The sequence below is a fragment of the Crinia signifera genome, chromosome 19 (genome assembly GCF_055691185.1).
Source record: "Crinia signifera chromosome 19, ASM5569118v1, whole genome shotgun sequence".
Lineage (NCBI taxonomy): Eukaryota > Metazoa > Chordata > Amphibia > Anura > Myobatrachidae > Crinia > Crinia signifera.
The window spans coordinates 92,849,806-92,866,889 of NC_139226.1; the positions used below are offsets into that span (position 1 = coordinate 92,849,806).

General features: G+C 42.7%; 1 protein-coding gene across 8 annotated transcripts in view; it reads left to right on the forward strand.

Annotated features, from left to right (window-relative positions):
- PRDM16 (PR/SET domain 16) overlaps positions 1 to 17,084 on the forward strand; it is a 478,584-nt gene that overhangs the window by 135,774 nt on the left and 325,726 nt on the right. For all 8 annotated transcript variants that reach the window (XM_083162920.1, XM_083162922.1, XM_083162919.1 and 5 more), the window contains exon 2: positions 2,595 to 2,935. In XM_083162920.1, the coding sequence (XP_083019046.1) occupies positions 2,595 to 2,935 (341 nt within the window). The remainder of the gene's footprint in view (positions 1 to 2,594; positions 2,936 to 17,084) is intronic.

Genomic DNA, 17,084 nt, shown 5'->3' on the forward strand with positions numbered 1-17,084 from the left:
AAAAAACCATGTTCTTGGCAGAGCCTCACAACAAGTTATGAAAGAGTGATTAGAAACACTCGTACGGTAATTGAAGCCTGGTTAGCAGTGATTGTAGGCCTGTGTGTGGAGTGCAGAAAGCAGTGGTACATTTACAAATTGCACAAGTGCTATGGTACGTGCATTGAGATATTTTGCCTGATTCAGACCCATTTGCCAATATGCGTTAATTTTAAAAGTGCGATGGATGACTACTTGCGCTGAAGGCTGCCATTTTGTGGGCTGAATTATTCATATATTCAAATATTCAGAATACTTGACTACCCTCACGGAAAGGTTGGGAGGCTCCCGAAAGGGTGGGCATGGGTCCCAGATCCTCTTGGACCCCCCACATTCTCCCCCGACATCCTCCTACTCAGACAGTTAAATACAAGCATTCGTGGGTGTATGCGGAGGGGGCAAGGCTAAACTATGCAAATCATGGCATTTTATCCCACCCCCTTTACTTACACCCGCAAATAGCGAAATTTCTAAGGGTGGGGCGGGGCTTGAAAATGTCCAGCACTGGAACCACCCCAGAAGCACTGCTGAAAGTCTCCTCTCTGGGCTTCTCCCAGAGAGGTGAAACCAAATGACGGCAAGTATGATATTCTGCCAATCGATTCTACCAGAGCTGAAAGCCAAATTTGCTGAAACGCAGAATAACCCGGGGTACAAGGCAGACAATGTGTCAATGGTCAGCACACAGTGGCCTGGGTGGGGGTGGGGGGGTGTTTAGAAATTAAAATCCAATGCTGAAATATAATTGCCTGCAATTTTGGGGCATCTGCTCAGTTCCAGCAAGGTAACAGTATAGAATTTAAAGCACCAATTAATTTTAAGGCACAATGAACCTGGTGTTGAAAATGGTCGATACAGGAAACAGTCGACGTGAGTTTTTTCACTTTTTTGATGTCTATGTCAAAATCTGCTGACATGAACACCGAAAAAGTACTGCGTCCCCTCGCATGGTGTTCAGGTTCAATTCCTGACCAGGGCATTATAAATGTACAGTTTGTATATTCTCCCTGGTGTGAAAAGTTAATTCCAAGATATCCGGTTCCTCCCCACCCCCTCCCAAAATCATAATGGTAGGTTAATTGGCTTAGGAGAGGCAGCAGGACACTTTGGAGGCAGTTGTCATTAAGCCTTGTCCACATTTCTGATTTGCGGCATTTGGAACCAACACTCTCCACGGCGTTACAATTCCGATGTTTATCTCCCTCTCCTGCCTCCTTCAGTAGTAAGTAGAGGAGATGTGGGAGATCTTCCTACTCTACCAGGTGTGTGGGGGACTTCACAAAAAAACAGGAGACTTCCATAAATTCTGGGATGATAGACGAGTATGCTCTGCAAACTGATCGTAAGCCTTTTTGCCAATGTTGCCTATATACTGTGGGAGGAGAGACTCAAAGAATCGATTGTCTCTGTTTATTTTATATTCCTTTGCCTTCGAATCACTAAATACAGTATATTCATTCATGTGTAATAATTAGGATCTTGCTAACATAATCAGGCTAATTTCCTAATTGTAGAGCGTTTTATGGTAACCATGGAATTTACAACTCAAAATACACAATGAAGCTTCAGTTTTCAAATCCACTGTTATTTCAGGGAATAATGCACCTCATTATTACAATCCATTGTATAATCCTTTGTGCGGTTGACTTGTAATTTACCTTTGCATTTCTACAAATTAAATAAAGATTAATTACATTATTATTATTATTATTTTAAATAAATGGACGTTTGTGGCTGATAGATGATAAATTCATTGACAAATGAAACTGTTCTAATAAATATTATAGGATATACAATATTGTGTGTGTATATATGTGTGTGTGTGTATGTATGTATGTATGTATGTATACATATATATATATATATATATATATATATATATATATATATATATATATATATATATATATACAGTATCCTTTGAAGTCACTCCAGGTGCTTGAAAAAATGTATAAAATGTACATTTTGGTACTAATATGTTAGTTGGGCGCCCACTATAGTTACTACGCTCATACCCCCACTATCCATGTCGGCATGGAGTTGATTTTATATAGTGTGGTGAGCCACCGCACCCGAAGCGTGGCGAGCGGACACGTAAAACTAAGCAAATAGCTTAGTGGGCGCCCAACTAACATATAAGTATCTAGATTTTAAGTACCCGACATTGTCCGCTATATCTGTCTCTAGCATAAGAGTTTAAGGTTCATCTAGGGTAAACTCTTACAGCCACTGTCTGGAGGAGTAGGCAAGTTGGAGCCAACTGCTTCATATTATAAAAGTAATATAGAGGGTGCCGGGGGGAGGCAGAGTGTGACAGTAAAAAACAGTGGGTGACGGGAAGAAGGTGACAGTCCCCAGGGGCCCCGGTGCACTCATCCAGCTGCATTATTAATAGTTCCACCTCTGATATGGATGAGGAATGAACATGTATTTGGGTCTTGAGTTTACACTGGATACTGTACATGAGGTTACACATTCTCTCTTATCACATCACATGACCTACAGTATTTGTGTGGTCTGCCACTTCCTAAATTCAACTGTCTTCTTTTTGGCAGGTGACAGCGACATTGTAAATAATATGTATGAGCCTGACCCGGATCTACTTGGCGGTGACAGTGCAGAAGAAGAGACAGAGGACAGTATTATGTCACCTATTCCTGTAGGACCTCCCTCACCCAGCGAAGACTTTACCCCAAAGGAGGGGTCACCCTACGAAGCCCCCGTCTACATTCCTGATGATATTCCAATCCCCCCAGACTTTGAACTGAGAGAATCGTCGATACCAGGAGCTGGTCTGGGAATTTGGGCCAAGAAGAGAATTGAAATTGGGGAAAGATTAGGACCTTATATCATGATACAGAAGACCACATTAAAGGAGGCGAATCTAGGATGGGAAGTAAGTAAAATCTGTGGCCAATTATCCACGGGCCTTTCCCTTCTTCATAATGGTTTATGCCAGATGTAATGGTTGTGCAGAGTGCGGCCTGGAGCAGAAGGATGCGAGTGGGTGTCGCTTCTTTCCGGTTCTCTATTTCGGTCTTGTAATTATGGTGTGGTGAGTTTTACATGATATTGGTTACAGGATTTCATTTAAGTTTGAATGTGTCAATGCTTTGTTTTGCATGTTTAGCCCATTCTGAAATTCCTTAAGTTCAACTGAGACCACATGTACTAAAAAACCTTTTTGCCACATGTTCCAACAATCACCAAAGGGCTGTCCAGATTCAGGTACGGTAGGGTGTAATTCATTCATTTGCATGTCTCCCTGCAATTTTAACCACACTAATAGACTTTTGTTTCTGGCTTACCATTGGACAGATATATTTATACTAGTTAAAAGCCTGTCAAAATGACGGCTTCTGCAATGTACTTTCGCTTTAAGCTGTGAAAGTTTTGACTTTCACTTTGTGGGCTAAAACGATCACAGCTCAAACACTCCACCCCCAGTCCACATCTTCTCCTACCTCCAATCTCTGCTGTCACAGCTCGCTCTCAAAAATTGCTTTCACTTTCTATAATGACATCTTTTAGTGCACAACAGAGTAATTTGGTCCATCAAATGGACAGTAGTGGTCACTGGTGGTACTTCAGCTCATAGAGGTGAGTAGATAGATAGATAGATACTGTAGATATAGATATGTACATATATATATATATATATATATATATATATATATATTTAAAAAATTGCTGCTGGTTGATAGTTGGAACTGCATTGCAAGGGCTATGAAGATTAAATACTCTGACTAGATGATAAAGGGGACTATGTATCAATGAATATTTGTGAGAAATCCCCTGAATACACCCATTTTCAGGGAGTACCTGCAATTTATGAAGTATCCCAGACAACAGGGAACTACAGCCTTTATTGGCAAAATGTGCATCGGTCCCCGTTTTCAATTGCAAAACAGGACTGCTTTATTGTTGAAATTGGCAAGCACCAGAATCTGGACATTCACCTCAGTAGCTAATGCCTTCTCAAAATTAGGCTAGCCCATAGGCAAGAGGTGTCACCAGCCTCTGTGATTACCAGTGTGCCAAAGTCTCCTACAGGTGAAAAAGGGGCGCGGTCTCACTGGAGGACCCAACCCCCATAAAATGTGCGCTAATGTCATAATTTTCCTTTTACGCATAGCAGAGATGGGCTTCTATCTGAGAACCTGTCCCTGCTTGCGTGTTAAGATACATGCCGCAGTATATAACGTCTTATTGCCAGTAGAGATAAGAAATTATAATTAACGGGTTAAAATTCAGATAATTAAATAGTGTGCCCCAGATTCTTGAAGTAGACTGGAATAAAGCATTTTATTTGATAAATTAGGGGTAAGTATAACCCAATAATTGTATCTCCTCTCGTTGGTTAGATGGACGGATCTCTCATCTGGCTAATTTTGGACAGTCTCTTGTACTGAACATCAAATGTCCACTGCCGTTGTAATACATTGCACCGATAGAGACCAGCGGTCTATAGTTAGCATTGGTCTCTCTTGGGCACTGTGCGCTCTAATCTCGCCTCTCATCTGTTTCTAAATTTAGAAGGATTCACTTGAAACATTTTTCCTTGCTTATAAGTCTGTTAGAAATCCTGGGACTTTTTCTGTTGAAAAGAATGTTCTCACGTATCCCCTGGGCCCTAGTGTCTAAGTGTCCTCAATTCCAAATATTCTGCTTTTTATCTTCTGGAATATGTGGTATACCTTTTTCTATTACACAGGTCATCACCTATACTCATGCGTAGTATCTATATTTTATGTATATTTTACTCATAGGTTGATGACCGTAACTGTCAGGCTACGGTAAATATAACGGACTGCACCAATTACTGATGCAGAAACTTGCAGGGGAACTTCTAGTGAACTTGTTATACAGTAGGGGGTAGTATGTGTGTGGTGGTGGTGGTGGTGGGGTGTATTAAATCGTAATCTTGCTCATGAGGGTATGCGGCCAATGGGGGTTATTCTGGTTGGTTCACAAGGCTACTGATTTGCAGCCTTGCAAGTTGACCAAACCCCGCCTTGCGAATGGGGGCCTTGACGCCAACCATTCACAAGGGCGATTCCCCCGCAGGGCCTGTGAATGGATGTTGCACAATAACATCCATTTGCAGCCTAGGGGGATTCACCCACATCATTCGATGGTTGGCGACCATCGAATGATGGCAAAGTCACTTATATATGCTTGGAGGAAATGGGCGGTCAGCTGACATCCGGTGATGTCAGCTGGCCACCCCCGTGTCATCGGGGCATTTGACCATAGGGACACCCATGAAACACTGGGCGTTCCCATATGCAAGTGACCCGGGCCCGCCCCTCCACACCCTCCACCTGCACACTTGGGTAGCCACACGCAACGGGGTCTGCGCATAAATGCGTCTGCGTATGTGCAGACTCACACCATTGGACCCCTTGCAAACGATAGGGTTCGAACAAATGGACCTGAATAAGGTCCAATATACTGACAGTCAGGATTCTAATGGTCAGAAGATCCACAGCTGGATCCCAAACATCCCAATGGATCCCAGAGGTAAGAATGGGGAGGTAGGGTTAGGCTCTAGTCTAGTGGAAGGTTTAGGCTGTGGAGATGCAGGAGGTTAGGGTTAGGCTACAGTGGAAACTGGCAGTTAGGGTTAGGCTGCTAGAGGGGTTGTAATACAGTACCCTGTTTCCAACCACTTATATCTCTCGTGGTTTGCTAAGACTCCGCTTCAGCGGTCCCATAAATAACAGAGGCCGCCATGTACTGTGTCTTTTAGAGCAAAACATGCTATTTATCTCTGTTGTGGTGACTTCTCATTCCGAAAATGTTACCATCACCGCCACAGGTAATCTAAAATTTAAATGTCTCCCTGCATGATTGATGTCGCCACTTTTAAAGGCCAAGTTCACACAAAACCGTTGTTTGTGCACACTGCTCAGGTCCTTTCCACAATTTATTCTCTCATACACAGCATCTCCGCTGAAAGATGCTTAGCCTCGGGGAACATTCCATGGCCGCTCCCTCTTCGCTATGTATTACAGTACATACCATTTATTTAAAAGCCATTAAAGTCATTTCATGGTTAGGAGTTACTCGTCACACCTCGATAGAACTCATCTTTACACATCATGTTTCCATGCAGGAGAAATCTGCTTTTATAAATATAAATACACTTAAATACCGTTTATTCAAAGGTGCATCCAACATATAAATGTGTTCTTGTAATGAGCAAGAAATAACGTTTTAGCCTTACTTTCTACTTCATAACACAGCCAATGCCTTCTAGTTTGTTCCTGAAGATGTATTGGCAAATCTGGCTGTGTGTATTGGTTGTGCACAACAGCCATACACTTGCTAAAGGTACTGAAGTCAAATTGGGCGAATTCAAATTCCTGGCCAGCTGTGACATTAGTTTGATGCATTGAGCGGCTGATCAGTAAGCGTATATGCGTACCTGAATCGGCCACTTGGTCAGCCCCTCGAATTGACTTAGATTTTACCAAGCATAAGGCAGAATGTGTTCCAAAGATTGAAATATTCTGGAAACTGTGGTTCTTCAGAATATTTCGGGGGGGGGGGGGGGGGGGGGCTTTTAATCTGGCTTTTAATCTGTTACAGGAGCTTGCTTGTGATGCCACTGTCTATATATGTAATTATCTAACAGAGCTTGTACCTGAATGTGCTTGTTAGTACATTGCCTCAATAATTAATTCCAATAAGATTATTATGTTATTACTTTGGACGGGCGAGACGAGCGAGCTGTGAGTGGCCGGGAACACGGGAAGATTGTCATCATGGAGGAGGGAGGAGAGGAGAGAGGGCAAGGATCCTCCAGGCAGCGGTGGTCCCGCCTAGCGGAGACCCCACACAGACATTCTGCAAGTGGCCTCCGAGCAGGCCATGGGCTGAGGAGGACCCCCATCCATCCCACAACCCGGCATCCAGGCTCCCGGCGATCATCCGAGAGACAGGTGAGGGGAAGCTGTACGAGGGCACCAGCAGTACCCCCACCCCCCTCTGTCCAGCACTGACTGGATCATGAACCCCAGCTCACAGGCTCATCCCCAGGAGAGAGGCTGCAGGAGAGGGGGCCTCTGCCCTCAGGAGACACCAGCAGTGGCTCCCCTTTCCTGCAGGCCCAGTCTTGGCCCCCCTGTCTCACCCAGGAGATGGGGCCTCTGCCCCCAGGAGACACCGTGGCATGGAACTTAGCCCAGGGAGGGCCCAACTCCAGACCCAGGCCTCACTGACTCTCCCCAGGCCTCAGTGACTCTCTCTAACGACACCCGCACGGCCAAAGCCCCCTTCCCTCGCTAGTTTACCATAAACATCCATTCTCATCCTGCAAGGGCGAAATCATTCCATGGTCGCCGACCCTCCAATGATTTCTTCAGCGTTCGCAAATATAAGACAACTCTATGGTGTATTACATTTGCAAGCGCCCTGTGTGGGAAACGGTCAGGCAGCTGACATCCGCTGACATGATCCTGCTTCCTTACTAGTATTACCCTCAAGATAAACATTATAATCTTTAGTAGCTGCATGGAAACGCCCAGTGCTAGGTGCGAGGGGGACGGCGGACATTCGCTGTGCCCGCTCGCACCCAGCATCTGCACTTGCACATAAATGCGCATGCGCAGATGCTAAACATCGGTCCCCCATGCAATTAGAATAACCCCTACAGTATATAATAAAAAGAATAACAATAATACAGTATAGTTTGTGTAGTGGTAACTATAATTCTATATTTTGTGCATTCTGGCTAGAAGAATGCCCAACGAATTATCAGGTGATCTCTGGGCCACTCTCTGTATTGTATATCAGGCACTGCAAGCAATGTGGGAGAGCTGTTTTTTTTTTTTTATTGTTTTTTTTTTATTATAGCTTTTAATGGCTGTTCAAGTCCACATCAAGTGAATGACAACTAAGGTGTGTAGACACCCATATTCCATTCTAGTACACCGCTACAAGAGCATGGTGCACCAAACTATTACCCCACCCTGCTGTCATGTGTCCTTACTACTAATACTACCCCATCTATAATCCTACTTCCTTACTAGTGTTACCCTCAAGATAAAATCGTATCATCTTTAGTAATTGTGATGTTTGAATAAAAAAGTATTTAAACCTTTAAAATACAGATACAGGGCCAGATGTAGCAAGCTTTAAAAAGTGATAAAGGGGAGAGGGATAAACAACCGACCAATCAGCCCCTAACTTCCACGTTACAGACAGTTAGGGGCTGGATGCTTATCACTCTCCACTTTATCACTTTCTGAAGCGTGATACATCTGGCCCATAGACAGGTTTCATCTTTGAGCTAAAAATAGTCCCGTCCGGCAATCACCCATAGATTATAATGAGGTGTGTGTATGTCGCATGCAAGTGGGCACACTAATCGTGCCACCCTTGAATCGTGGCATGGGTAAGCATGGCTACATCTGTACTCTGTGTTTGAGCAACCAGGCTAGCCTTACATGAACATATCTGTGGAGATTGGCATAGAGAACCCGTAATGTAACCCATACCGCTCTGGAAAAGTATTGCGCTGATGTCGGTTGTATCGCACAGCTGCTCCAGAGAAATCCACATGGTCGTAGACTAAACCACCTTTGGTCATGTCAGTGCCGTTTGCTTGCCCGAGGCTAACATTTTTCTAGTCAGCCCCTGGTAGTAATTGTGATGAGATAGATTCTTATGTATCAACATAATACACATCCACATAGAAGAAATGTAGGATGCAGCTGTATACACAGCCTAAATAATACTGCAGAACCCCCCACAACAGAACAGAACCTCAGCATAGCAGCAGTAGTAGAAGATACTGTCAGAATAACAATCTGTCACCTGCTGGCTGAGAACTAGAACTGTTTAAGAAGTCAGAGGAGATTTGACATCTCCGTAGTACCAGGATAAATGGTACTTATGTATTATCTGGGCTCCCATGTTAAATGCACCCCATTTTTTCATACCCCTACTATCCAACTATGCATGGAGTTGATTTTATATAGTGTGGCGAGCGCAGCGAGCCACTGTGCCCGAAGCGTGGCGAGCGGTCGCGGTCTCAAGTACCTCATAAATGAATGAATCCCAGTAGTTGTCTATAGAGACAGTCTGTAGTATTCATTCTAGCTCCCTGCATCTTTTAAAACCCACACACTTCCTCTTCCCAGCCTAGGTGGTTGCTCTATGCCGTGAAGCTACGAACACGTGTGGTCTACATATCAGTGCTGAAATACAGACCACACTGTGCTAGAAGCATCACAGCAGACACCACAGGCAAGCAGGAGGAACTGCGCGGGTTTTGAAAGTTGCTAGAATGGACACTAAAGCTGGCCATACACTTATGCGATTTTGGGAAGTTTCACCCGATTCCGATGAATCAGCCAGAGAAATTGGGTGAAAAGTGTCCAGGTCGCATGTGTTTGACATCGGATCCGATCCGATGCGTGGCTCCATGCGCATCAGATACAGAGATTGAACGTCCTGCACATACGTTAAGTCGGAACCGCAGTCGTTCCTGCAAATCTCGGCTGCATCTAATTCATCGCATCCGATTTCAATTGAACTCCCCTTGCAATTCGGTGCTAGTTTTAAATGCGAAAAAAATGAATGTGAAAAATTGCATGTAAAAATGGCACATCGAGTGCCAAATCGGATGGAAGGACTACAGGGGAGGTGCAGACAGAGTTCACGGGATATCGGATGTGTCTTGCCCTTCAGACAAGTCACACTTATGTATGGGGCCTTAAGTCTATATTTGCCGTATGTTTCACAAACACCAAATGTACAGAAGAGAAAGTAGAGCACTCCCAGTGTTTATAAATATATCAAATTCAGTAACAATGATCCATAGATCACTATTTTGAGATCTTCAGAAGTTATAAACATAGGACAACCCAGCTTGGGTGGCTTTTCATCCTGACCAAATTCCAGTGGTGGTTTTGGAAACAGTCGGACTGTTATGGACCTTTTTTCTCCACCAAATTGGCAATGTTTAGCATGGTATTAGCCATGACCAAAAACCTCCTGAGATGACGGAAGTGGGAGTCAGCTGATTAGTGTCGGGGGCTGGTGCTGGTGTCCTAGCTTTAGAGTGTAATGCAGGCCGGGATACACAATGGTAGCTCATACACTTATGTTATGTGTACCTAAATGATCTACAAAGAGAGCAGAGAAACCGTGTAGGACATACATGTGAAATATCTTCACATGCACTTTGTCACCATTTCTGTCCAAGCACGGTGTGGAGATCATATGACTATTGTTACTGGAACGTTTTCTCTTGCCGCGTTGTCTCAGAACGATCCTTAAGCAATGAAATAAGAAATAAACATTACTTATCTTATCATTCTAAATATTTCACTCTTCTGGGAAATACATATTGTTTGAAACACTCATTATAGGGCATTGGTTCATTAACTTTTCATAAACCACAGAATCCGGAAATGAGAGCGAGAATTTACCCTCTCAATGTGCCAGTACGTTCCTCGTGTATGAGCGGAACACAATGGAGAACAAACTAATATAGAACGCCACTTGAACTCCTTTTTGTCAGTTACACAAAAGACAAAGGCCCGTGTCTGGGCTTGATCTGATAAATGTGTTAACGAGTCATCTTAATAGGACACAAATTAGTTATCTGAGTTTGTATTGCATAGGTGAGCAAGGGTAAACAACCAGCCAACAATCACTCTGCAACTTCAAAGGAACCTAGTAATCATGGGCAGCAATACTGATCTACCAAAGCTTCCTGCCACGTACAAAACTCTTTTGTAGACTTTAGTTAATTACACTAAACTACATATCAGTGCTGCCCAATTATCCTTGCCCTAAAACACCTGCAGGGGTGCCCTGAATTGGTGGAACAGAATCAAATCAAATTATTTTTGGTCAGAGTAATAGACAAAACCAGTTTTGGGACTTCCAATTTTTGTGGAAAAATAGAAGAGAATAATACAAAGCTGACCGTAAAGATGACATATAAACACAATTTAATATTTTTCTAAATTTCCGAACAAGAAACTTTTGGCCTAAGGGGGTCATGGAAAAAATTCTCATACCCTAGGGTACCATGAATCAAAAAAGTTTGGGAACCACTGGTCTAAGCATTATTTAGTATACTTGGTTGCACAAAACCGTTCTGGTGATAACTTTTGCAGCAGCTGTAAAGCGTCAGACAAATTTTATTTCATGGGTAGGAGTGGCTCTGAAATTTATTTGTGCCAATAGAAGAATGGAATGTTTTAATATTTGTTGAACTCATGCATCAATTAACTGACTCCGCAACCAACAGTTAAATCACCATAATAAAAGATATTTTATGTAAATAAAATGAATAATTTTCTCATAACTTCTCATTTTTGTACCTATTTATTTTTGTATCGGCGAGCAAAGCTCAGAGTTCTGAACTTTTTGTCTTCTTCTTTTCTGATACCAGTATATACAGTATGTCTGATAATGATATTAAAACATAATTGAAAACATACATTTGCCTTAATAAAACTCTTAGTGGTATATTTATTAAATGGTTACCGCAAACCATTACTTATAGGCAAACTTGGGGAGGGGGTTTGCCCAGAAACCACCATTCCCCACAACCTGCTTGAGAAATTATTTTACTTTTAGAAAACTATGGAAATTTTCTTGGGTGTCTGCCACAATTTCTGTTCATTCTCACAAAAAAATTGTGAAGATGAAGGAGAAAAGTTAAAAAAAAAATTCAATAAATGAAAAAAAAAATTGATAATTTCCACTTCAAATTTTTTTATTATTATTTTTTTTTTAAGTGTCCTTAAATAAAAAAAATAATGCGAAAAGTCACGTACGGTGATATATTCCCACATCAATAGCTGGAACCTAGATGGTCCTTCGAACAACCTTGAGGCAAATGTCCTCTTATCCTGATGCAAGCCTATATTTACCTTCTTATTTTTAAGTAACGTTCCATATCTCTATTACTCATTGAATGTGAAGCCTGGTACGGGCTGTTTCTATTATTTGAGATTCTGTTGACTTTGTGATATATTATTTATTTTTGGTCTACGTGAAAATACTTTCTCCATGGCGCTCCTCTTGTTTCTCTGCTATTCTTTTGTTCCCTGATCGTGACCTGACAGCCAACTTTTATACCAGTAGTTAAAACTATTTGCCCTCAAACTAACGTCCTCAAACAGAGTCACAGACCCACCCAATCACTATCTGTTTTGACCTTGCATTCACATTTCAGGTAGATAGATTGCTCTCTCTCTGTCACACCTTTTATCTCTCCGCTTTATCTGTCTGCATTATGTTTTGCAAGATGCCTTGTTAGACCTGCAGATGATAAAAATGCCATTCAATAAATAGTCATCATTATCAATGGTTCAGCCTTGACATCCAGTGAAGTGACTGAAAACAGGTCCTCCATACGCCATTCAAAAGTGTGTTATTTTTTTCTTTGAAAAACAACTTATTTTTGTGATTCGTATAATGGTGACAATGAAAATCCTGTAGAGCTTAGGGGTCAAAAGTCTAAAAAGTTAATTGGTATTTCCCCAACCAAACATTCATTTCAATGGAGCTATGTGCAATTAAAGTTTCAAATACCAATGTTTTTCAATTAGGTACTTGTTTTCTAGCACGGCGCCCATCGTATGCCATAGCATACCACTTATTAAGGTATGCGATGGGATGGGTCTTAAGACCCGAACGGTACAATTTTAATATCGCTTCGCATCGCATGCCATTACAATGGCATACATGTGAAGTAATCCGTGTCCCCTCGTGGGGCTCACCACGCTTCGGGCTCGGTGGCTTGCTGCGCTCGCCACAATATCTAAAATCAACTCCACGTCGACGTGGATAGTGGGGGTATGAAAAGGTCGGTGGACGCCGTACCACCACCCCTCGCGGGCTCGCTGCGCTCGCCACGCTTCGGGTTGGCATTCATAGTGGGGGTGTCATTAACAATGGGGGTGCATTTAACATATTAATCACCCATCAGGGTGCCTGTACAATTAAAAAATTGGGTCTGATCGCATCGCATGCGATGCGATCAAAACGATGGCATACTATAAGATGAAAATCGTGGGCACCGTGCTAGGAAACAAGTACCTTCAATTACTTTTAGGGGGACAGTAAAGAAACCTGGTGCAGGTGAATTTTGTAACCCATGGCAATCAGTTGCGATCAATCTTAAGCAGAATTTAGGAAAAGAAAGCAAATATTTGATGGGTTGCTATGGTTACAACATCTTTTTCTTGTGCGCTACAATTTTCCTTTGCTGATTTCACGGACTAGGGGGTACAGAGTGTCCACACATTGGGCTAGGGGGTACATGATGTGAAATGGGTGTGAACTACTAGGTCAAAGATATGAGGTCCCGGGGAGAAGGCCATTTCTTTTGGGGGTTATGCAGTGTGACTGAGCAAAATAGGGTTGGAATTAGCTGTACACATGCAAAAGATGATTGACCGGTAAATTTCAACTAAATAATGCCATTATTGCAGCATGTGCGGCTAATATTTAGTTACATTTCCTTATAATAGTAATTATATAACACAATGTCCAATCAAATCCAGTCCGTTTAGTACTAAACTGAACTGAACAGACAAGATGGAAACTCCCATTACTTCATGATGCACACTAGTGCATTTATGGCAGGAACTAGGGAACATCTATACGGCCATGTTGCATGAGGTAATTCTGCCCTCAATGAATGTGGCTACTCTGCTTCGGCGGTGACTAGGCCAGACCTTCGCAGCTAATGAGGTGGCACATTGTAATATGCATGAACAATGGGCCTGATTCAGGTCCACTCGATAAGCAGCGTACATTTTCTGCTCTGGTCAAAACGCCGCCTGACAGGAATGCGAGCGTATGGGCGAAAACTCATTCGATGGTCGCCATCCATTGAATCCGTCTAGGCTGACTTTTATTCACGAAGGACATGGCTGAATTTGGTACAGGCTTCGACATGCCTGCGTTCGCATTGGGACACCCAGCGTTTTTCTGGGCGCACCCACCATTTTTGTGGGCACGCCCAGGAAACACTGGCCATTCCCATGGGACAGACCCTACCCACCCCCTTTTGTGCGAAAGCTCTCGTCACAGAGTGGGTAATAGTCTTCATTCTAGCACCCTGCTCCATGAAAAATCCTTGCAGTTCCTCCTTCCTGCCTGGGGTGTCGCTGTTTGCTGTGATGTTTCTACAACAGTTGGGTTTGTATCTCAACATTGAGATACAAACTAGACTGTTTTTGAAGTACCACAGCAGACAGCGACACCCCAGGCAGGAAGGAGGAACTACAAGGTTTTTACAAGGAGCAGGGTGCTAGAATGAACACTGGGTAAACACATGTGTATTTTTGCCATTACGCATGCGCAGATCCGCACCATGGTTCCAAGGACCAATTTCGCAATTTCACAAATGAACAAGAATCAGGACCAGTAGCTGAAGGACTGGAAATTTTGTTTCACTTGGATATGGATATCAGGCATTTGTCTGTTCTCCTAAAACAACACCAGAGGCATTCATTCACTATACTCGCCTGTAAGACACAACGGTGATTCACAATGATTTCAGTAAAATACATGGCGTATTTTCCTTCCTAAGACTCGGAAAGGAAATGATTAGGTAACAGTCATTAGTTCCTTTTTACTCTGTAAATGAAATTCTGTGCAATCGCTCCGGGTATGTTATTTCTTTAAGGAAAAGATGCATCCTTTAAAAATAAAATCGGAGTAAATAAGGTTCCCCTTTATTGTGAGAGATGTGATTAAATTTATGCATGCTCTACAGAGTCTATTACTCCCTTGCCTGCTGACACAGAACGCACCGAGTCAAAGGGTCTGGCATAAATCACATCACATTTTCAGTTTATTGCCCCTGTGGAGCAAAGAGCTGAGGAAAAAAACACAATGATTTTGATCATTTGTTGAGTAAATAATGACATTTATCATACCGCTGTTTATTTTGCTAATTAAAAGATGGCCGCCCTTGACAAGCGTCAGGAAAAATACTGCCTCGCCATGCAAGTGCTATTAAATTGTGTGCGGTCCCTGGCACATGACAGCAAGTAGGCAGAGAGAATCGTAGAACGGATAGGCAAAATGGAACGTGATTATTTTATTACTATTTTTGTGTTTTGTAAATATTACATTATTCCTCTATGTTGTTCAGTGGCCGAACGACTATAATGAATCCTTATTAATGATGCATCCATTCGTTTTTTTAAAGTAATTAAATGCAATTAACTTAAAGGATAACGCTAGTCTTAAAAATCCATTGTTTTTCATGATGCCAATGTAACTGGCTTTTTTTTTTTTGGTTAGGCGTCATAATAAATAAAACATGCGTGCCTTATACTTGTACATGCTTTATAATTAATATTCATTGAAACACATTAAATGATTTATTTAATGTAAGAAAATACAGTAACACAAAGATCTTGAGCCAGCAAATTGGGATTATTGGTTCTGGTCACTTTTTTATTTGCTTGTGACTTAAATCAATCTAATTTGTTATATAAGCCCCTAAAGTGTCTTTATCGGGGTCTAAAGGTGCCCATACACTAGGGCAATTCTATGGCGATTTGGTAATGTTTCATCCCATTCCAGCGAGAAATCAGAGGAAGCGTAAAAATTGCATGTGTTTGACATTAGGTCCGATGAGCTGTGCAGTCCTATGAGCATTGTATCAGAGCCCGAAGATCACTCAGGAAGCATAATTGATTGGGGGGGGCTTGGCTGCTATTGCATACGATAGGTGTATCATAAGCAGTCCTGCCACCCAGGAAGTTCCCACTCTAGGGTGATCGCGGGTGACTTTTCACCTTGGAAGAGTCGCCCTAGTGTATGGCCAGCTGAAGGATACTCTATCATACACTGAAGGGCTATGGAGGTGTGGGTTTAGAGGCAGTCACTAGCTATGGGGACTGAAGTTAACAAAAGGGTGACGCTGTGAACAGCCGATCGGTAAGTGTATATGCTTCCCTGGATTGGTTACTTGACTAGCGAGATTGTGTGTTGGCTTAGTGTGTACCCAGATATACATTAAATTATCCAAGAAGGGTGTTCTTTATACAGGTCTAGACAAGTGGTTCCCAGCCTCTGCGAACGGCACTGGGTTGGATGACCTTGGTTTCCTTTTCACAAAGCTCACGGGCAAACTCCTCTGTTAAAAGACCCCTGCGTAGATTTACTCACCTGTGTAGGGAGACCGCCACAAAACATGACCTGTTGGGAAACTTGAGGACTGGAGTTGAGAACCAAAGTGGTTGGGAAAATTTGGGGGAATTGCTCAACACAAAGGCTGACTGAATGGGGCTTTCATACATGACTAGTGTCAGGGATTGGGCACTGACACTGGGCATGTGCTGGGGGCATGCGCATTTGTGTGAGGGCATCCATGTCTGCTGTTGCTATATTACAAATGGTTTGGTGACACCCCTCCCCCCTTCAACTAGTGATATTAGAACCCTATGGGAGGATAGCCGAGCCCAGCTCTTACATAGAGTAGCCCATCACTAACGCAGTCTGTACAGCAGATGTTCACTTCCACCCCTGTGCAGTGTCCTGCGGCATGTATACCTTACTATGGCAAAAAGCCTGGGCAAGAGTCAGTGACTGGAGTTCTCTTAATGCTCCAGGCAGCCTAGCAGCAGAGGGGTTAGACGTGGCATTTGCCAGCACTAATAGGATGTAGGTGAAATTTATATGTGCAAAGAGAAATGACTAAATATATTACAGTGAAATCTCAATATTATTTCCATAAGCGGGAATAAATCAGGAGTAATGGAGATGAGCACTGAGCCTTTAAATAGATCTCTCTTACTCACCAGCACAGAGGGGAAATAAATATTTTCTTTTTGATATTTAGAGAGTCATCAGTGCATACCAAGTTCTTCTTAGTAGTGTTCGTCTGCCATAGGAGGGATGACTGTGCTCTGTAGTAACTGCAGATGGGGGTAAAAAAAATAACATTTTGATGGACGAAAATAAACCCATCCCATGCTCCCTTTTTTAGCGTTCTCGGAAAAACGAATGGAATCCTACTTGTTCTCTCACACCTGGTGTTCAGTCTATGG